The 18,489-nt window shown below is 42.0% G+C and overlaps 1 protein-coding gene across 1 annotated transcript; it reads right to left on the minus strand.

The window, feature by feature from the left end:
• Nucleotides 1-8,194: 8,194 nt before the first annotated feature.
• Nucleotides 8,195-12,044, minus strand: arfrp1 (ADP-ribosylation factor related protein 1). The gene is made up of 7 exons (XM_062452361.1): nt 11,672-12,044; nt 11,376-11,463; nt 11,207-11,289; nt 11,030-11,111; nt 10,716-10,786; nt 9,269-9,369; nt 8,195-9,012 (listed from the first exon to the last, which is right to left on the minus strand). The coding sequence occupies exons 1-7, from the start codon at nt 11,762-11,764 to the stop codon at nt 8,925-8,927; spliced, it is 606 nt and encodes a 201-aa protein (XP_062308345.1). The 5' UTR covers nt 11,765-12,044; the 3' UTR covers nt 8,195-8,924.
• Nucleotides 12,045-18,489: the final 6,445 nt, after the last annotated feature.

The raw sequence follows: 18,489 nt of genomic DNA on the forward strand, positions 1-18,489 counted from the left end.
TTTTAATTTGTACATGGTTCAGTGGGTTATACAACTCATGTCAACAAGGCATTATTTCACATTAGGTGAAATATCTCTGGACAATATCTTCTCGCAGACGTCTGCCTTCAGCCATCTCATGTTGTGGGTGTACCCCACCCAATGCATCCATGTCTTCTGGTGGCTCCTCCATGTCCTCTGGAACGTCCAGGGGCATGCCGTGGCGAATGGCGATATTGTGCACAATGCAACAAGCGACAACGATTTTGCACACTTTTTCTGGTGTGTACAGAAGCGCTCCACCTGTACGGTCCAAGCAGCGCATCGGGTTTTTCAAGAGCCCAAAATGTGCGCTCAATCACCCCCCTCGTCTGAATGTGTGCCCGGTTATAATTTCTCTGAGCTGCTGTTGTTGGGTTGTGTAATGGGGTCATTAGCCATGGTTGTTGGGCATACCCACCATCACCTGCAGCAAAATATAGAACATAATTAAAAGATATTGAAGATAAATTAACGTGTGGTATTAATGCATGAGGTGTTTGATAATGTGTGCAGATACTGCAGATGGCTAGATAAATAGATGTTGAGGTTTACTGCATGTGAAACATCCCCATACCAAACAAAAAAAACAATGCTTACCAAGTAGCCACGTCTCTTCAAAAGCCTGGTTGCACAATCTTTGATAGATGGCACTATTGCGGAATATGAAGCTGTCATGGACAGACCCAGGGAATTTGGCCACAACGTTTGTGATCAGCATGTCTGCGTCACATACAACTTGCACATTCATGGAATATGTATGTTTTCTGTAAACGTGTTCCTGGAGTGACGGGGGGACAGTTGGTATGTGGGTGCAATCAATGGTTCCTATGACGTTCCGAAAGTTGCCGATGTCAAAAAAGTCCTGCTTGATGTGTGTTATTTCGGCATTAGTGGTGGGGAAATGAATGTATTCCCTAGTGCGCTGTAGCAAAGCGTTGAGTACTTGTGCTATGATACGGCTGAGTGCAGACTGCGATATTCCCACTGCTGATGCTATGACTGATTGAAATGATCCTGATGACAAAAATTGTAATGTAGCGAGTTTAACAACTGCTGGAATGGAATGTGAACGCTGAGTCGGAGATTTGATGTAATCTTTGATTTGTTCCAGTAACTGTAATATTGCATGGCTGCTTAATCTGTAACACGTAATGATTTCGTGTTCACTCAACTCAAAAAGTGTGATCCTTGTGCCAAAAATCCTTTCAGCTCGTCTCCTTTGCCTATGTCGCCGTCTGGCTCGGATTACTGCTGCCATTTCACCAGGAAGCATAAGTGAGTAAACCCGCATCCTGGTTTACGCCTGCTTTTAAAAGGTGGATAATTTTCACCGCAAAATGGAAGCACGCTTTCACGGGGCGGTTTCTGTACATACCGCGGAATACATAATTAGGCGCACTTTACGCATCTCCTCCCATCTCTTCATGGGAACTCCCACTTTCCCCTTGACCCTCCTGTGAATGCATATGCATGACTCGGAAAAGCGCAATTTGCGATTTTTAGTTCCCGCAACAGGCAGTCTGCGCTTTTCCCTCAGTGCGGCATGTTTGTACATACCTCGCCATGTTTTTACGCGCAAATTGCGAAACAAATACGCCTGAAGTGGGCGCAAAAGCGTTAGTACATGAGGCCCTGAGTGGAGCAGTTGCCCGTTCCAAGATGGCGGCCCCACAGCTTGTCAGCGCCAGTAGGCAGTAGCGGTCGATTACGGTGGCCCTGAAGTGCAAAACACAACGGCAAATAGGAAAACACAACGGCAAATAGGAAAACACAATGGCGAATAGGAAAACACAACGGTGAATAGGAAAACACAACGGCAAATAGGAAAACACAACGACATTAAATTCTGACGGAAAAGGTAGGGCCTATCTAGCAGAAGACGGACCCTCCTGATTGGACAGACGGACTGTCTGTCTTTTAACAGGAAGGAGCGGTAAAAAACACGAACAGCACCTGTTTGAATGCTTTTCGACGGGACAGACAGCAGCACCTACACACAGGGGCGCCGTATAGGGGAGAAAAGTTAGGACGATTCTAAGGGCCCCTGACTGACAGGGGCCCCAAAAAATAGGCAAAAAGTAATATAAAATTATATAAACCATCATCGAGTATATAATACATTTAAAATATAATAATACAATGAATGATCTCTTTGTTTTTACTTGTGTTTGGCAATAAAGGTTAAATATCCCTATTGACCAAAAAGTAAACATCCATATTGACCGACCATCCCCCTGTATCTGCATGAAATGGTTTGATCCTGCCTTAGCGCACTTATCGGTGACGGTGTTTAGTTGCAGTCAGTAGATGCGCTAGTCGCTAGAATGCCGGGCCGTAAACACAAATCAGGGTTTCAGAAAAGATCAGAGAAAAAAGAAAGAGAGGATAGACAAAAGAGAGGGTTTCAATCAGTAACCCAGTTTTTTACCAAGAAAGGTGGGTAGCCAATCTGTGATTGGTATTAACATGTTGGTTTAATGTCCATATAAGCTATCTAGCTACACACTTACCACATGTAAAGGACGTTCGTTACCAACATTGTGTAATTATAAAGTCTACAACTTTACAAATGTTCACCGTAGTCTACAATTAATTGAGTAAAATCTTAATAACATGTTTTTTTATTCAAATATATCAACTAATATGGTGTATTTCATCATCCTGCAGCCGATTTCGCAAGCGTCTTGCGAAAGAATTCGACCAGCTGCCGAAACGATCGCTGCAGATCGCAGGCAATCGCAGGCAATCGCTGCGCTTCGCAGCCAGTGTGGTCATTCCCATTTGATAACATGGGCGCCAAAAGAAAAAGGAGGCGCTTCCAGGTGCGTCGCAGCAGATCGCAGCCGATCGCAGGCAGTGTGTCCCAGGCGTTATGCCCTCCCGTCTCATGCCCTCCCGTCTCATGCTTCTACTTTTCAAAATAAAAGCTTGTCTGGTCCGCTATTTCTCCTTCCTACTTTGTTGTACGTGTTGTTTTTTTAGCTAGACTACAATCTAAAAATCCATTCTACGGCTGCAGCCTGGGAGGCCCGGTTGAGTTTAGGCGTCACAACGACGGTTGAGGTTAGGATTAGTTTAAGGCCAGGAGTCGTAGCAGAGGAGAGAGGTTAAGGTCAGCAAGCAGAGTCAAGTAAGAGCACAGAGGTTGATGTTAAGGTTAGGCACAATATTCGCTAACAAATGTCAACATAAAAAGCTGATGCAGTTTTAAATGAAGGTCATCGCAGGTTTCATCAAATATACGTTAAGATCAGGGACAGAACAATAACATCCAGAAATCAGCAAACTATATGGATAACATTTTTCAATTTCAAGTTTTTCAATTTATTGCAACAAACGTGCTCACGAACTTACCTTTAACTCTATCCGTAAAATAATTCGCGATTTAGTATTTTTGACCCTCTGAACTTACCGTTGGACAGCCTGGGCATGAGACGGGAGGGCATGAGACGGGAGGCTGCAGGCTGCAGCCATACCCATCTCGAAATTCCTGGCGGCGCCCCTGCCTACACATAATATCAATTGGTTACTGGTGTGTTTCATCATGTATATGTCTCATACTTTATTAACATTCATGTATTACATGATTAACCTATAACAATAGGCAGTAAAGAATATATTGTTCTTATTAAAGTTCTGTCTTATGATCTGAGAAGTGTGCTCAGGCTTAAACATGGTGTCTCACACAGGGTGTGGGAAGCAGGCTGTTCTTTGTGTCTCTATCTCTTCATTTTCAGAAACAACCTTGAAACCGGGTGGAGACGGCACCCGAGCAGGTGGGACGCGTAGGCAAGAACAACTCCCTGATGCACGAGAGAACAAGCTCAACCCTCTTTTCATCTTTCTGTTTTAATTGCACTGTATAAATATATGCTGAGGAGGGACAGATAACCAGTTGGACTTCGTGAACCAACCCAAACTCTGTTGCGGGTAGGGAAACGTAGACAACCCCAGAGCTCTGGACGTGTTGATTTCTAACTGCTGCATTAAAGCTGATATTATCGGACCTCTGCGACTCCAGACCACTCTTTCTAGAACACAGACTTGTGTCATTGAATACCATCATTACATATTGGAATAGACACAAAGAAATACAATTCTTCAGCAGCCATATTGTGAAGCAGAGCTAGAAATGGCTATGCTAGCTGCGTACTGTAGCCTAATGATTGAGGACTATTGTTCTACTGAACATTTAACTTTCGACTGTTGAAGTAAATGGGACTTGTTAAACACGTTTTTTTATTCATCAGCCCACTTACAATTTACCACGTTAACAACATGTGTTATGTTCTGTGTACTTATATGTTATGCCAGGTTGCTTTGCTTCTTGTTCTAAGAATTTCCGTGCCCAGTCGGACCCTGTGTTGTTCTGTGCACCTGACAATAAAAGACTTGAACTTGAACATTTATATTTGTAGTAGCCTACCTGATGCAAGTTGAATCTAATCTAGATAGCAATCACACCAGCAACTGCTCAATTTAAGACAAGAAAGGAGTTTGGTAAATAGAACAGAATATACAAGGCAACCAATTGCATTCATTAAAACATTTTATTATACAATATGTCCAGTGAGAGGGTCATTGTTTTTGGTGAGTGGACCTGAAATTCCTGCCGAGCGTTGAGAGCTAGCTGGACGATAGGAACCCTTATTCTGCAATTCATTGTTGCTAGCTCTAATCACTAACTACGCTAATAAGCAAAGACTAACTTTGTATGCCAACAAACACCAATAACTAGAACTAATTTGACAAACGTGACTTCAAGTGCTTATACTCATCCTGATGTTGTGATTGGTTGACATATATCAACCAATCAACTATCACGTCGTATACGTGATAGTTGATATGTTGTCATCCAATCACTATTTTTAAGAATGATTTTGAAGGCATCATTCTTAAAATGATCCTTCCTGTTAACCCTTGTGTTATCTTCGGGTCATTCTGACCCATCAGTCATTGTGACCCACCGTCGTATTGCGACAAATTTACCGCATACAAAGACAAAGTGAAGCATTTTCTTTTAACAGCTAGGCTGTCTCAGACCCCCCACATTGCAAAGGTTAAAAGAAAATTATTTTAATTTGTTTTTGTATTGGGTAAAATTGGGTAAACACAACGATGGTTCGTTATGAACCTTTGGGTCATGTGACCCGAAGGCAGCACGAGGGTTAAAAGACAGACAGTCCGTCTGTCCAATCAGGAGGGTATGTCCTCTGCTAGATAGGACCTACCTTTTCCGTCAGAAGTTAATGTTGTGCTTTTTGATTTTGCGTTGTGTTTTCGCGTTGTGTTTTCCTATTTGGCGTTGTGTTTTCCGATTTGGCGTTGTGCTTTTGATTTGTTGTTGTGTTTTCCTATTTGGCATTGTGTTTTATGATTTGCTGTTGTGATTTGCACTTCAGGGCCACCGTAGTCGATGCCACGTCTACTCTTTATTATGTCTAAGGTCTGCATACATGTGTATCAGACAAGTTTACGCGCCAAATCCCAGGGGGCCGCCATAAGTCTACACAAATGCACTTAATTTCCGCCGGAAGTGGTTTGCAAAGCGTCTGCCGGTGTAAACACAGCGATATCGATGCTAGCTTGGGATCACGGTTCTACTACTTTGACATACTTGTCGTTTGACATTTACTACTAGATAAGTTTCCAACGTCGTCGCCATACTTTTAAGTACATTTTAGAGTAGATTTATAGTTATAAAGCTTTTGCCAGTCCATCATTTTGGAGCTTTTAACCCTCGTGCTGCCTTCGGGTCACATGACCCAAAGGTTCATAACGAACCATCGTTGTGTTTACCCAATTTTACCCAATACAAAAACAAATAAAAATTATTTTCTTTTAACCTTCGCAATGTGGGGGGTCTGAGACAGCCCAACGGTTAAAAGAAAATGCTTCACTTTGTTTTTGTATGCGGTAAAGTTGTCGCAATACGATGGTGGGTCACAATGACTGATGGGTCAGAACGACCCGAAGATAACACAAGGGTTAACATGGAGCAAAGGCAATGTCAGAAGATGACTTTAGTCGGTGATTCATTAGAACATGTGTTGTCTAGCTCTTCAATCTCTCAGCAAAATGTAGGCTAATTATTTGGCTAAAGGATGCCACACGTATCAGACAGAAGTTGTTCTATAAATTCGTAGCCCGACATTAAAAACATTTATAGTCGGTTGACTGATCGCGTTGTTGTACCCAGTCAAAGGAATAAACACACAGGAACATCATGAACATTCAATGGTCTTGCCAGTTATCCTGGCAAAACATGTAGCATAATGTTCTTTATTTATTGCCAGGACACGGTCCAAGTAGCCTAGGCATACATAACATTGAAAGCTAATTCGTTTGGAATTTCTAGGCTATTGATGTTACATGTTGATGTTCAGCTTATTCAATTTAACAACTTCAGAAGTTAAGACAGGCAGTACACTGTTATCCTTATTTAAGTGGCTTGTCACTGCCTGAAGTGCCTACTTATCTATCTATTCTTCCTATGAACCCGGTTATGACTGCTTTAAACAAGCACCGGTTGGCTACACACCTCATGCCGGGCTTTTACAGATGTGTGTATTGGCACTTTGAAAGGTTTGAATTATTATATCCACATATCAATGTATAATTATTAAATCCACTGCAACAATAGGACAAAGTAACACCAACAAAATGTGAATAGCCTACAAACAATAAGCATACTACTGTAGTATAACTGTAACAGGCTAGAGGCGATTCTAGGTTTTAAAACTGGTGGTCGTAGCACTCTATCAACATTTTACATTTAGCAGACGCTCTTATCCAGAGCGACTTACAGTAAGTACAGGGACATTCCCCCGAGGCAAGTAGGGTGAAGTGCCTTGCCCAAGGACACAACGTCATTTGGCAGAGCCGGGAATCGAACCGGTAACCTTAAGATTACTAGCCCGACTCCCTAACCGCTCAGCCACCTGACTCCCCTATAGCTAACCACTCGTGCTTTCTCGAGTGTTTGCAACCAACTACCTACTACTTCTTCATGTTGTAAATTGTATATCCTCTTTGTCACTGCGATATCAGTGCTTTGTCGGCACAACGGAGCTAGCTAGCAAAACAAACCCAGCCCACCAGAACGGAAGTGGATTGCATCGAAGGGAGGAGTTTAGGAAGTAGAGCGGAAACGGCTCAAAAACTTGTCTAACCCTGATCCGGGCCACCTCTTCTTCTTTGCTCTTCTACTACATTCACTTATACTCTAAACTGGATTCATTGCGCACAGCGCCACCTAGCGCTAAGGTTGAAACACCACACTTCCCATCACTAACCTGTAGGAAACCTCAAGTTTAGCCTATTGTAAGGGCACTTATACTGCCCCACATCACATTTTCTCCACTGGAGGGGCTTCCTTTAGGAAACTTCCCCACATTCTCTCACCTGTAGAGATACCCTAGGCAGCACTGCATACCATGTTTTTGTACTGGAAAGGGCATCCTTTTCACAACTGTCATGTATGGGCACCTTTTTCCATTGGAGGGAAGAGCACCCACCATCACAAAATCATGTTTAGGGAACTTTATATTATAGGGTACTGCATAATGTTTTCTGCACTTGAAAGGCACTCATGAGGACACATTTTTTTTAAATGCCCAAAAAAGGCACATAATTTCTTGCATGAAAAGGCATCCCGGAGGGCACTCAATCATTATTTTACCACAGCACCCTTCACAAGTGCCAATGTGAAAATTGTTCTAGAGGCCTTATTCGATACCATACTGAGTTTGGGTCTTAGCAGAAATGTTACAAATAAAGTAATTAAACATATCCTACATCTAAATGCTTTCAAGTCAGAGCAGTCATGCTTTCCAGTCTACAAGACTTGCCTCTTGCACTCACCACTTCATCTTTATATAACAAATTATGTTATATTATGTTTGTAATACATTACAAATATTTTTGTTGATAAAAGTTCATGTATATGGCAAAAACAATACTTTGACTCGTTTTTCATTCCACCCCTTACAACCAATCCTATTTCCATCCACCGACGGGAAATGCCTCCCCAAATGCAATGCTGTTACCCCCCATTATTTTACCTATAAGAGAGCTATACACAAAATTCCACCTTGTGGAAACCAAATGTCTGCCCATCCGATTTGTTCTAGAACCGAGCCTGGTGAAATAGATCTCACAAAAACAATAAATGCGTGGAGCAAAACAAGAAATTTTGGTTTAATACTTAATTTGCTTAATTCACTTTAATAATTTGTTGTCATCATATACATTCTTAATTGACATAAGTCAAGTTAGGCAGTGTAGAAATATATTCACTACAATCAGATTTGAATACCAATATAAAATGTGTCTTTCAACATGTTCCCTACGAGATGGGGAAGCCCCTACAAGGTACAGTCCCAAGTACATGAAACTTCATCTCAAGTATCCTCACATATTGCCTAACACCACCCATATAATAGTTTACATCTGAATATCAAATTCAACAATAGTTTTAAATGGAATAATGTTGTTCCCAATGACAGATTTGGGAACCGTCGGCCAGATCACTGCTGCTGGTCCTCCATCTATCAACTGGGACCACATGATCAGACAGAATACTTGTAGAGAGAAACTGTCCATGAAAAGAACAACTAGTTTCACGAAAAGCAGTGAACTTCACGTACTACTTGCCTCTCACCCAAGTCACAATAAAAAACACAATGAAACTCTCATATACTGTAGGTGTGTAAATTATAATGCAAACTTATGTGAGAGATAACATTGTTCATCTGCATCCACTCCAAAAATGACAAAGGGGGAAAAGTTTGACACCGGAGTATAATTTGAATGTCTTTCTTTGCATTTTGTCACTCAGTAGCAAAGTGACCGTCTGGTATAAGAGTTCTATATTGGCTGGCGGTGGACAGTTGTTGCTTGCTTTATGTGATGTCCTTCTGTCTTGGTGGCCGGTGGATGTTTCTGACGACACACTTCACCATCCACTCAATACCTTCATTCACACCATCCCTGAGAAATGAAATATAAGAATTTATTCTCAGACTACACCTGGAATTTGCCTCAATGATTTGGAAGACAAATGTTTTGTATTTACAGATGTAGTACAAGAAAATAAATGTTCCTCTCATGCTATATAGCTAATATTAAAACAAGCCAATATAATACATAAATTAAACAATACATATGTAATTCTGTCATACATGCCAACAATGTACCATAATTGTAACAGGAGATTATAGTTTATGGGTCCGAAATGGTAGCTCACCCTGTTAGGGCAGTACACGGCTGCACCAAACAATCTCTTTTCCCGATTTTAGGAGCACAGTCGCTAAAAGCTGTTTTAATGTCTGGCACCGACATACAGTTCTAGGAGAAGAAGATTCAGACATTAAGTTCAGACAACTTTGTACAGTCACCTTAAGGTCAACATAACACAAGTAAACATAAGGCAGCTTGCTTTAATTTGAGGCTATTAGGCAGAGGAATAGGTCAGAAACAGTGTTCCCATGTAGATGAGTCCCACTCTACGATGAGAAGATGATTAGCAGTTGAACAAAAGGAACCTAAAACACAGCGTTCAGAGAAGGGACCAACTCGCAGGTAATGACAATAATAATAGTCGTAGGGAGGAAGTTTACATTTAGTCATTTAGCAGACGCTCTTATCCAGAGCGACTTACAGTAAGTACAGGGACCTTCCCCCCCGAAGCAAGTAGGGTGAAGTGCCTTGCCCAAGGACACAACGTCTTTTGGCACGGCTGGGAATCGAACTGGCAACCTTCAGATTACTAGCCCGACTCCCTCACCGCTCAGCCACCTGACTCCCTACTAGTTAAAGTTAAAGTAATCAAGATGGGAGAGTTGTGTGGCCTGGACGGAGCAGCTGGGTGGAGTACGGTGGAGAAATGGATGGATCCCCTTGTGATGTGGAGAGTACCAGTACGTTAGCCAAATTCTTTTGTTGACCCGTGGTGGGGCCGAGAGACTAAGCTGAGTGGCGTCAGTGTAGCAGTGATAAGAGAAGATGTGATTCGATGACCAATCTGGTGTAGAGAAGAGTGCACTGGTCCATGCGGGACACCAGTAGCGAAGGAGTGGGGTGCTGAAGGGGACCTGGGAGGTCCTACCAAATGGGTAAGACATGACCTAGCAGAGGGCAGTTCCGGCAATGCCCATTTAAGCCACCATGGAGATGAGAAGCTGGTTGACCACGTCAAAGGCAGACAGGTCAAGGAGGGATCAGCACAGATGAGAAGTTCTAGTTGTGTTGAATCCAACTAAGCATGTATTTTACATGCAGATACATAAGACAAGCCGTAGTACAGGAATGGAAAAGCAACACAACAAAAGATACTCAGTGCCTTGTGAAGTCTGTGTCACCGGCTTCAGGCAGTCACTAAATGCTAAGGCTATAATTTTTTCCTGTACATGATGTTTATCGACTATTGTTGGGAGTATGTACTAAAAGTGCTAACATTATCAAAACATGTATTTAAATATATATGATAAACTAAAAACAGAGATGACACCATGATACCTTATAACTATCACAATCAAAATAAACTTAATGAATCTTTCCAAGGACAATAATATAAATTAAAGAATTACATCCAATAACTTATTAGACACACCAAATTGAAAAACAAGGTTTCTTCATAACAGGGTTTACTAGTACTTTGTCTCAGCTGACTCAGTGTTTGACACTATCCATACCTCTACATCCTGCTTGTTAGCCAGCACAAGGAGTGGGACACCTTCCAAAACCTCACTGCTGATCATTTTCTCTGAAAGAGGAAAAGGAAATGCTAAAAAGTAATAAAGAATACCAAAATGTAATCTAATTGGGAGGATAATCGATCATTTGGGCCAGTGCTTATACACATTCTTAGTCTGGGATAAAATAGTGTATACTGAATAATTCAATAGTAAGTTCAAATAGCAGATACCCATTGACATGTTTTAGTTGAAGATACTCAAAATGAAGACCAACTTAGCCCTTGTAGCATTGGGCTAAGTTATACACTCACCAAAGGCATCTTTTGATTCTGACAGTCGCTCCTCATCAGTTGAGTCTATCACATAGATCACTCCATGGGATTCTGCATAGTACTGTTGGAAGTTCAAGTCATGGGTGTGAGTGCTTCTCAATTAATATGGTGATCTTTACATTAGACCCAATAATACTATTGTACAAACGTGCTGACTTTGTCCCATAGAGACTGCAGTTCCTCTTGCCCTCCAAGATCCCAAAACATCAAACGAGCTTTTCCTACATCGATTGTCCCAACTAGGAAAACAGATGAGCAGAACACAAATAGATTACCTTTATTGAAAATCGGTGCATGCATACATACATAATGTGAAAGGACTTACTGTTCAGACCAACTGTCGTAGTGATTTTGGAGAGATTCATTCCTTTGTAATTCTTGCTGAACCTGGTCTTGGTCTGTTCCAGAAAGGTCTGAAGAGTTGAGAATAGAATTACAATTAAGTCACTGGAATAAATACAACGTACAACTTTGACTGGTGTATGAGTAAAGAAAGATTTCAGTCTCCCAAACAATACAACTGTATGCCATTTAACCTATACAGTCGGTAGTACCATACTATGGTAGCCTATGGTCCCTAGGCTATAGCTTTTCAATTTAAAAGACAAACGTCTCACTTACCGTTTTCCCTGCATTGTCCAACCCAAGTATTAATATACAGTATTCGTCCTTTTGGAACATGTACTTATACAGGCCAGATAGTAAAGTATACATCTTCAAATGTTAGCAGGAACGATATCACTGTACCAAGTTAGCTAGCCTAGCTAGCTGGGTAGCTAACGTTACTTAGCTAGCTCTAGCTAAACTAACTGGCTAGCATTTCTAATTGTTAAAAAGGACGACACATTAGCTCATTGTATCAAGCAATAGATTGTAACTAGCTAGATGGCCAGATAAAAGCATTCAATTTCCAGGTACTTTACGCAACGTAAAATGTTTAACTTCAACATAAAGGTATTCTCAGAGAATGTCTAATAGACAGGCTCTGGTATTCTGCATACATCCACATAAACAGAAGAAGAACGATGTTGTTTATACGTGACGTGGCAAGGTGAAGCCAGGCCCAGAAAATACAATTTCCGGTAGATTTGTTCAAAATTCTTCAAAATAAAAGGTTGAGACCGTATGTATTTTATTATTTGAATGGGAAAATAAAACGTTTTTACCCCAAAATGTTAAAAAAAATATACAGAATACAATTTACATTAAAAAATGCAATTAACCATAATGCCATTGTAACAACAATGTACAATACTCACTCAAAAGAAATCTGAAACTATCAGGATCTGACATATCATGGGAGACCAAGAGCTGCTAGGAGGGGCTTAGGAGTTTGGGCATTGCCCGTGCAGAGAGTGAGGAAGTAATTGAATTCTGTATAGAGACAATAAGAAGGGGAGAAAGGTTATACAATTTGACTAAAGGGACAGAGAATTTAAGAGAGAAAAACTAAGATAGTGTAAAGACTAAGCTAAAAAGAGTAATAGCAATGTCAAAACAGATAAGACAGAGAATTCAAAAAAATAATGGAGCAAGTTATCAAGTGGGTTGTAGGAAACCGATTGGGAAGGAAGATCAACAAAAACACAGCAAGTGAGGCAGAAAAGGCGGTGCCAGACGGACATTTTGAAAGTATGAAAAGACACCCAGTAGATTACAGGTATTGCAGAATTGATTGCAAAAAAACTGCAAGAGAAAGCGATAACTAAAGGTGAATGATTTGCCAAGGAACCAAAAAGCATACTACACTAGCAACACTTGCAAAATGCCAAGAACACAAATCGTGTGGTTCCAACAACTGATGTATTAATCATTATAGTACTTTTTTTATGGGCATTTATTTACTTGTCACTGTTGAGGGTCTTTGAGTCCTTCCAGGCCTGAGTAATATATATTTTCCCTTTTTGGTTTGTTCTGAGCTATGAATTCTGTTTAGTTTTTTTAGTAGCCATACATTTACATTACATTTAGTCATTTACCAGACGCTCTTATCCAGAGAGACTTACAGTAAGTACAGGGACATTCCCCGAAGCAAGTAGGGTGAAGTGCCTTGCCCAAGGACACAACGTCATTTGCACGGCCAGAATCGAACCGGCGACCCTCTGATTAATAGCCCGATTCCCTAACATCTCAGCCATCTGACCACCCCCCCATACACTTTCTTAGTTAAGTGCCTATAAGTTTATTAATCATGTATGTGTTCTACTCTCTGGATGATGAGACAAAGAAAGCTGGCAAAGGAAAAAAGATCAAGGCCAAGGCAAAAGTAGAACCAATGATAATGGAGGAAGCCAGTGAGAGAAAGCAGGAGAAAAAAGTCTGAGGAAGAGGTGAGGAAAGGAAGCAAATGCTGATGGAGCATTTGCTGATGTGAGATAGCATTTGCTATCTCCATCATGCTGATGATGATGGAGATAGTAGAATGTGGGGGAACACAACAAGACCAACAGTGTAAGGATTTACGTCTATGTTCGGTGTATGTATGTACAGGTGGGGATACTGTACATAAACATACAAATAGTACCAAAAATACAGACAATAAAAAAATACAAATAGAGTAACAGTGCAAATTGCAATATGGCAAGGTGTCATTGTGCAGAAAATGATTAAAGTGAGTGGGGCTGTATTCTTTCTGAAGTCCACAACTCTCTCCACTGTCTTAAGAGCGTTGAGTTCTAAGTTGTTCTGGCTACATCAGGTCACCAGGTTGTCAGCTTCCCACCTCAGACTCATCCCCACCAGAGATGAGCCCAATGAGGGTGGTGGCATCCGCAAACTTCAAGAGTTTGACGGACGTGTGACTGGAGGTGGAGCTGTTGGTGTACAGGGAGAAGAGCAGAGGGGAAAGGACGCAGCCCTGAGGAGATCCGGTGCTGATAGACCGGGAGTCAGAGACTTGTATTCCCAGCTTAACGCACTGCTTCCTGTCAGACAGGAAGTCTGTGGTCCACCTGCAGGTGGAATCAGGCACGTTCAGCTGGGAGAGCTTGTCCTGAAGCAGGGCGTGGATGATGGTGTTGAAGGTAGAGCTGAAGTCCACAAACAGGATCCTGGCGTAGGATGCTGGGGAGTCCAGGTGCTGTAGGGTGAAGTGGAGGGCCATGTTAGCTGCGTCATCCACAGACCTGTTGGCTATGTTGGCAAACTGCAGGGGGTCCAGTAGAGGGCCTGTGATGGATTAGTGGTGTGCCAGCACCTCAAATGAGCTGTAGTCCACTCAAACGCCAAATATACACCATTTCCTGTTGTCTTTTTGTTCTCCCTGTTTCCTAACTATACATCGTAGAGTGAATGCACTGCTATAAACCAAAATTATTGGGTGTGCTCAAGCCTTCGGCGAGAGCACAACCTTTGTTCTCTCACATATATATTATTTATTGTTTATTGTTTATTTTCGCCCCCCTAAAACTCAGTCAATATTTGGCCTACATACACAACGGCGGTGTCAAAAGGTTCGTCTTGGTAGCGATTGCGTTGCTTCTATTGGAATTTACGTTCCGTTGCATGGTTTGGGCTTAAGTTAAGTTTTTGTGGCGAAAAGTGAAGCTAACGGTGGCTAATTTGCTAGCCACAGTCACTGATGTTACTAACGTCACTACGTCACTAACGTCACGAAAACACGCGTGACTAACTGTAGCAGAACATTCGTTTCGCATCTGTTAACTTGGGGGATAGCTAGGCTAACTATAGCTTTACTGCAAGGCAGCTGCAGGAACGCCACAAGCAAAGAGGCCAGGGTGATAACTATTTACTAATTTTACTTTGTGATATGACACACAATTGTGATGTGTAATGTACAATATAAGCTGATATTATTAAGGAAGTACATCTACTTTCGGAAACAGTAGTCTACTATTTCACTGAAATATTAGCATCATGACATTAGCCTGTGTTGCCCGGCCAACACATACTACAGTGGTCTATGATGTATCTGTTTTCAATCGTTAAAATAAACATTCCTCACATATACATTTTCGTTGTAGGATTTATTATGACATTAGATTACAAGTAAACGATTTGTGGGTGAAATTATCATTACCTGTGGTTTCAATCCAGTGTATCACTGCAACGCTGTAGCCTACGCGAGACACTACAAAAACATTTACACAGCTGTAGGAAGTCAAACGGCGACAGAACATGTTCGGCACTCCCCTTACTTAAATCAAAAGTCTATCTAACTACTAACCTGAACTTCATTGCCACAGCCTAAACTTTGTCAATCTGTTCATGAAAATAATTAATTTCAGCCTAAACCGTACAACGGAACGTTAAATCCAATTCAACCAACGCAATCGCTACCAAGACGAACACAGCAGTAGTCTAGTCTGTACTACTACTGTACCGTAGTAGTACAATTTACCGGGGCAGCTTCTCCACACAGGGCTATATCGCATTTTGCGTTGTTACTGACAATGATCGCTACCAGTGAGCTTTTTATGAATGAGCGATTTTCCACTAAATAAATGTCAAGCTTATTTACGTTTTGGGGGGCATATTTTCAGTTAGCAGATGGTACTGTTTGAATCGCGATTCCATCTTCTACTGCCGGGTAACGTCGTAGAATAATCTTCAAAGGGGGTTCTTTATTAATGAATGAATGCAATGAGTAGGCTAAATGCATGAAAATATCACGAGAAGGGAAAAACTTAAAAGGACGTTTAAATCATAGAGATTAGGTCAATTTGTACACCGGTCTGCCAAATGTATTCGTTTTGATTCAACGATGAGGCTGCCTCTTGCCTCTTGGGGAAATGAGAAGACATCCATTTCATTCTACACTTCACTCGTATTTTCAGTTGTAAATGAGCAGCAAAAAAAAATGTTTTTAAATCTATGTCATCTTTATAAATAATAAGTATGCATTTTTATATAAAATACAGAAATATCAGTTGTAAAAATGTCATTAAAAAACGGACCCCTGTCCAACCGACGCAAGCATGCACACCCTACAATTTCCCCAGAAATTGTACCCTCTCTAGTTTCTCTATCCCAATGCCTTGATGATTAAATGAAGAATAAATAACTAAACACAGATTTTTGTTGTTATTTATTTCAAAGCTCTTTTATTAAGAACATGTACATCTGTACATGAGTTACATTCATGCATATGTCCCTTCCAGAAAGACAGAAAGTTATTTTAATGGAGAAAAATGTGCCCCCCCCTTCAAAAATCTCTCCAGCGCACCTCGCAAGTAGCAAGTGCTTCAAGATCTACACTAGCCTGATCTAACAATAAAGGCAGACTGTGTCAGTGGCTTGATTATCCCAAAAAACTGGCGCTGTATAGGCCTGTCGCGATAGTCAATATATTGACTTATCGCACGATATATGGAAATTAGCGCAATCATTTTTGGTGCCGCGATATATTGCAACTGATCATTTTTATAAAATAATGATTATATTCATTTTTACATAAAAACGAATGTCACCAACTTTTTTGTCGATCCCGCTGCCTCTTAGCCTGGCTCTGCCCTCCTATGTACTTCCGCTCAATTTAGATTTTGCTTCTGTACTGCGTCTGGGCTTGAGGTACGTAAGTCAGATGTCTCAGGTTAACTTTCTACCTGTCCAATCAGCGAACAGAGGGAGTGGCTGAGAACGATGACGTTGATGTCGTGCGCTAGTTTGTGTTGTAGTTCCGTAATGGCGGCGGAGAAAGATGCGAGCGAAGCTATTCGGTCCGTTGTGGCAACGCTGCCGAATATCCAGAGCAAGAACAATCCTTGCTGAGTTTTGTTGGTGGCCATGATGTTGTGGCCCTCCTCCCCACGGGGTTCGGGAAAAGTTTGATTTTCCAGCTACGGCAGCTAGCTCTGTTACAGTAGTGGTGAAGGAGTTGGCTAAGGCGAACGCTAGCGATTGGTTATGGCAGATCAGAGTGGCTCTGGGCAGATCCAATAGTTAACGCTTGTCAATGGAGCGATCCCAGACTCTCTGTACAAATGAAATGTACGAGAGTCTGGTTAGGACCAGGCTAGCTGCCTCTGTCATCTTGTCTGCTTTCTGGTAGACAAGATGACGCGTCTAGGTTCTCCAATCCTGGTCCTCGAGGGCCGCTGTCCTGCATGTTTTTGATGTTTTCCTGCTCCACCACACCTGTTTCAAATGAATGGGTTGTCATCAAGCTCTGTGGAAGCCAGGTAGTGACCATTCATTTGAATCAGGTGTGCTGGAGCAGGGAAACATCTAAAACATGCAGGACAGCGGCCCTCGAGGACCAGGATTGGAGAACCCTGTTGTAGAGGGTGAATCTACACGACCGGGAGACCGCAGCAATGTTGGCTGTGAGGGAGAGCTTGTCATCCATGGTCACCCCGAGGTTCCTGGCAGAGGATGAAGGTGGGTTAAGAAGGGTGGAGAAGGTAGAGAAAAGTTTGTGAGGGTTTGAGGCAGAGTTAATTTTGTTCAGGAAGTAGTGGGTTTTAGCATCAGTTATGCGGGCAGAGGGAGGGAGGGAGTGATACTTATCAAGGTCCAGACCGTCTTTGGACTTGCGCCATCTCCTCTCAGCTGCCCGAAGGATGGACCGTTCTTCACGAACAACATCCGTGAGCCACAGGCAGGAGGGAGAAGATCGTGCAGGCCTGGTTGACAGGGGACAGAGTGTCCAGTGATGCAGTTAATGTGGATAACAGGGTGTTGGTGGCAGTGTCAGTGGGGTGGGACATGAACTCGTTAATGGGAGGGAGGGAGGATGTTACAATGGAGGAGAAATGGGAGGGGGATAGGGAGCGGAGGTTGCGGCGGAAAGGAGGACGGTGACCTCCCCTTTTTCTGCTTTGCCCGCGCAGAGAATTTGGCCCACCAATGACAAAATGAGCTAAGACTGTGCTAGCGCGACATTGGTTTTTGGCTTGCAAACGCCTGAAGCATGGCAGTTAGCCCCGCCTCTTTCTTCCTCATAGCATTTAAAGCTACAGACACCGAAACAGCTCGTTCTGAGGAAAGCTCATTGTGGGACTGTTCGTAGTGGCTGTAATTCTGCACCAAGGCTGAATTTCGGGAAAGAGACTTCAGATACAGTATTAGGGGACCACTAAGGCCTATATAAAAGCATCCAAAAACAGCATGTCATGGGATCTTTAAAACCTCACCTAAAACATAACCATCCCACCCAGTTTTTCAACCTGGTAACAACAACTGCAGCTGAAGCCGGAAAGGGGTCTTCCATACAGTTATCTGTTACAGATGCCTTTTCCCGACAGTGCAAATATAAACGTGACAGCGCAAAATGGCGCACACTCACGGATAGCGTAACTCGCTATATAGCCAAAGAGATGCAGCCACGGTCGAAAAACCAGCATTTACAAATATGCTGCAAACCTTTGACAAACAGTACAAACTGCCAAAGAAAACGTACATCTCCCAAACTGCCATTCCATCCTTGTACAATAAAGTAAAAGACGACATTCTGAAGGAGATAAAGGACATCTACTTTT

The sequence above is a fragment of the Osmerus eperlanus genome, chromosome 1 (genome assembly GCF_963692335.1).
Source record: "Osmerus eperlanus chromosome 1, fOsmEpe2.1, whole genome shotgun sequence".
NCBI classification, from domain to species: Eukaryota; Metazoa; Chordata; class Actinopteri; order Osmeriformes; family Osmeridae; genus Osmerus; species Osmerus eperlanus.

Excerpts from the sequence above, each read along its gene's own strand:
- arfrp1 (XM_062452361.1), bottom strand. The coding sequence starts at position 11,764 with ATGTATACTTTACTATCTGGCCTGTATAAGTACATGTTCCAAAAGGAC. Across the intron at positions 11,290-11,375 it reads TACGACAGTTGGTCTGAACA|TTGGGACAATCGATGTAGGA; the intron begins GTAAGTCCTTTC and ends CTGTTTTCCTAG. Across the intron at positions 9,013-9,268 it reads CCGTGTACTGCCCTAACAGG|GGATGGTGTGAATGAAGGTA; the intron begins GTGAGCTACCAT and ends TTCATTTCTCAG.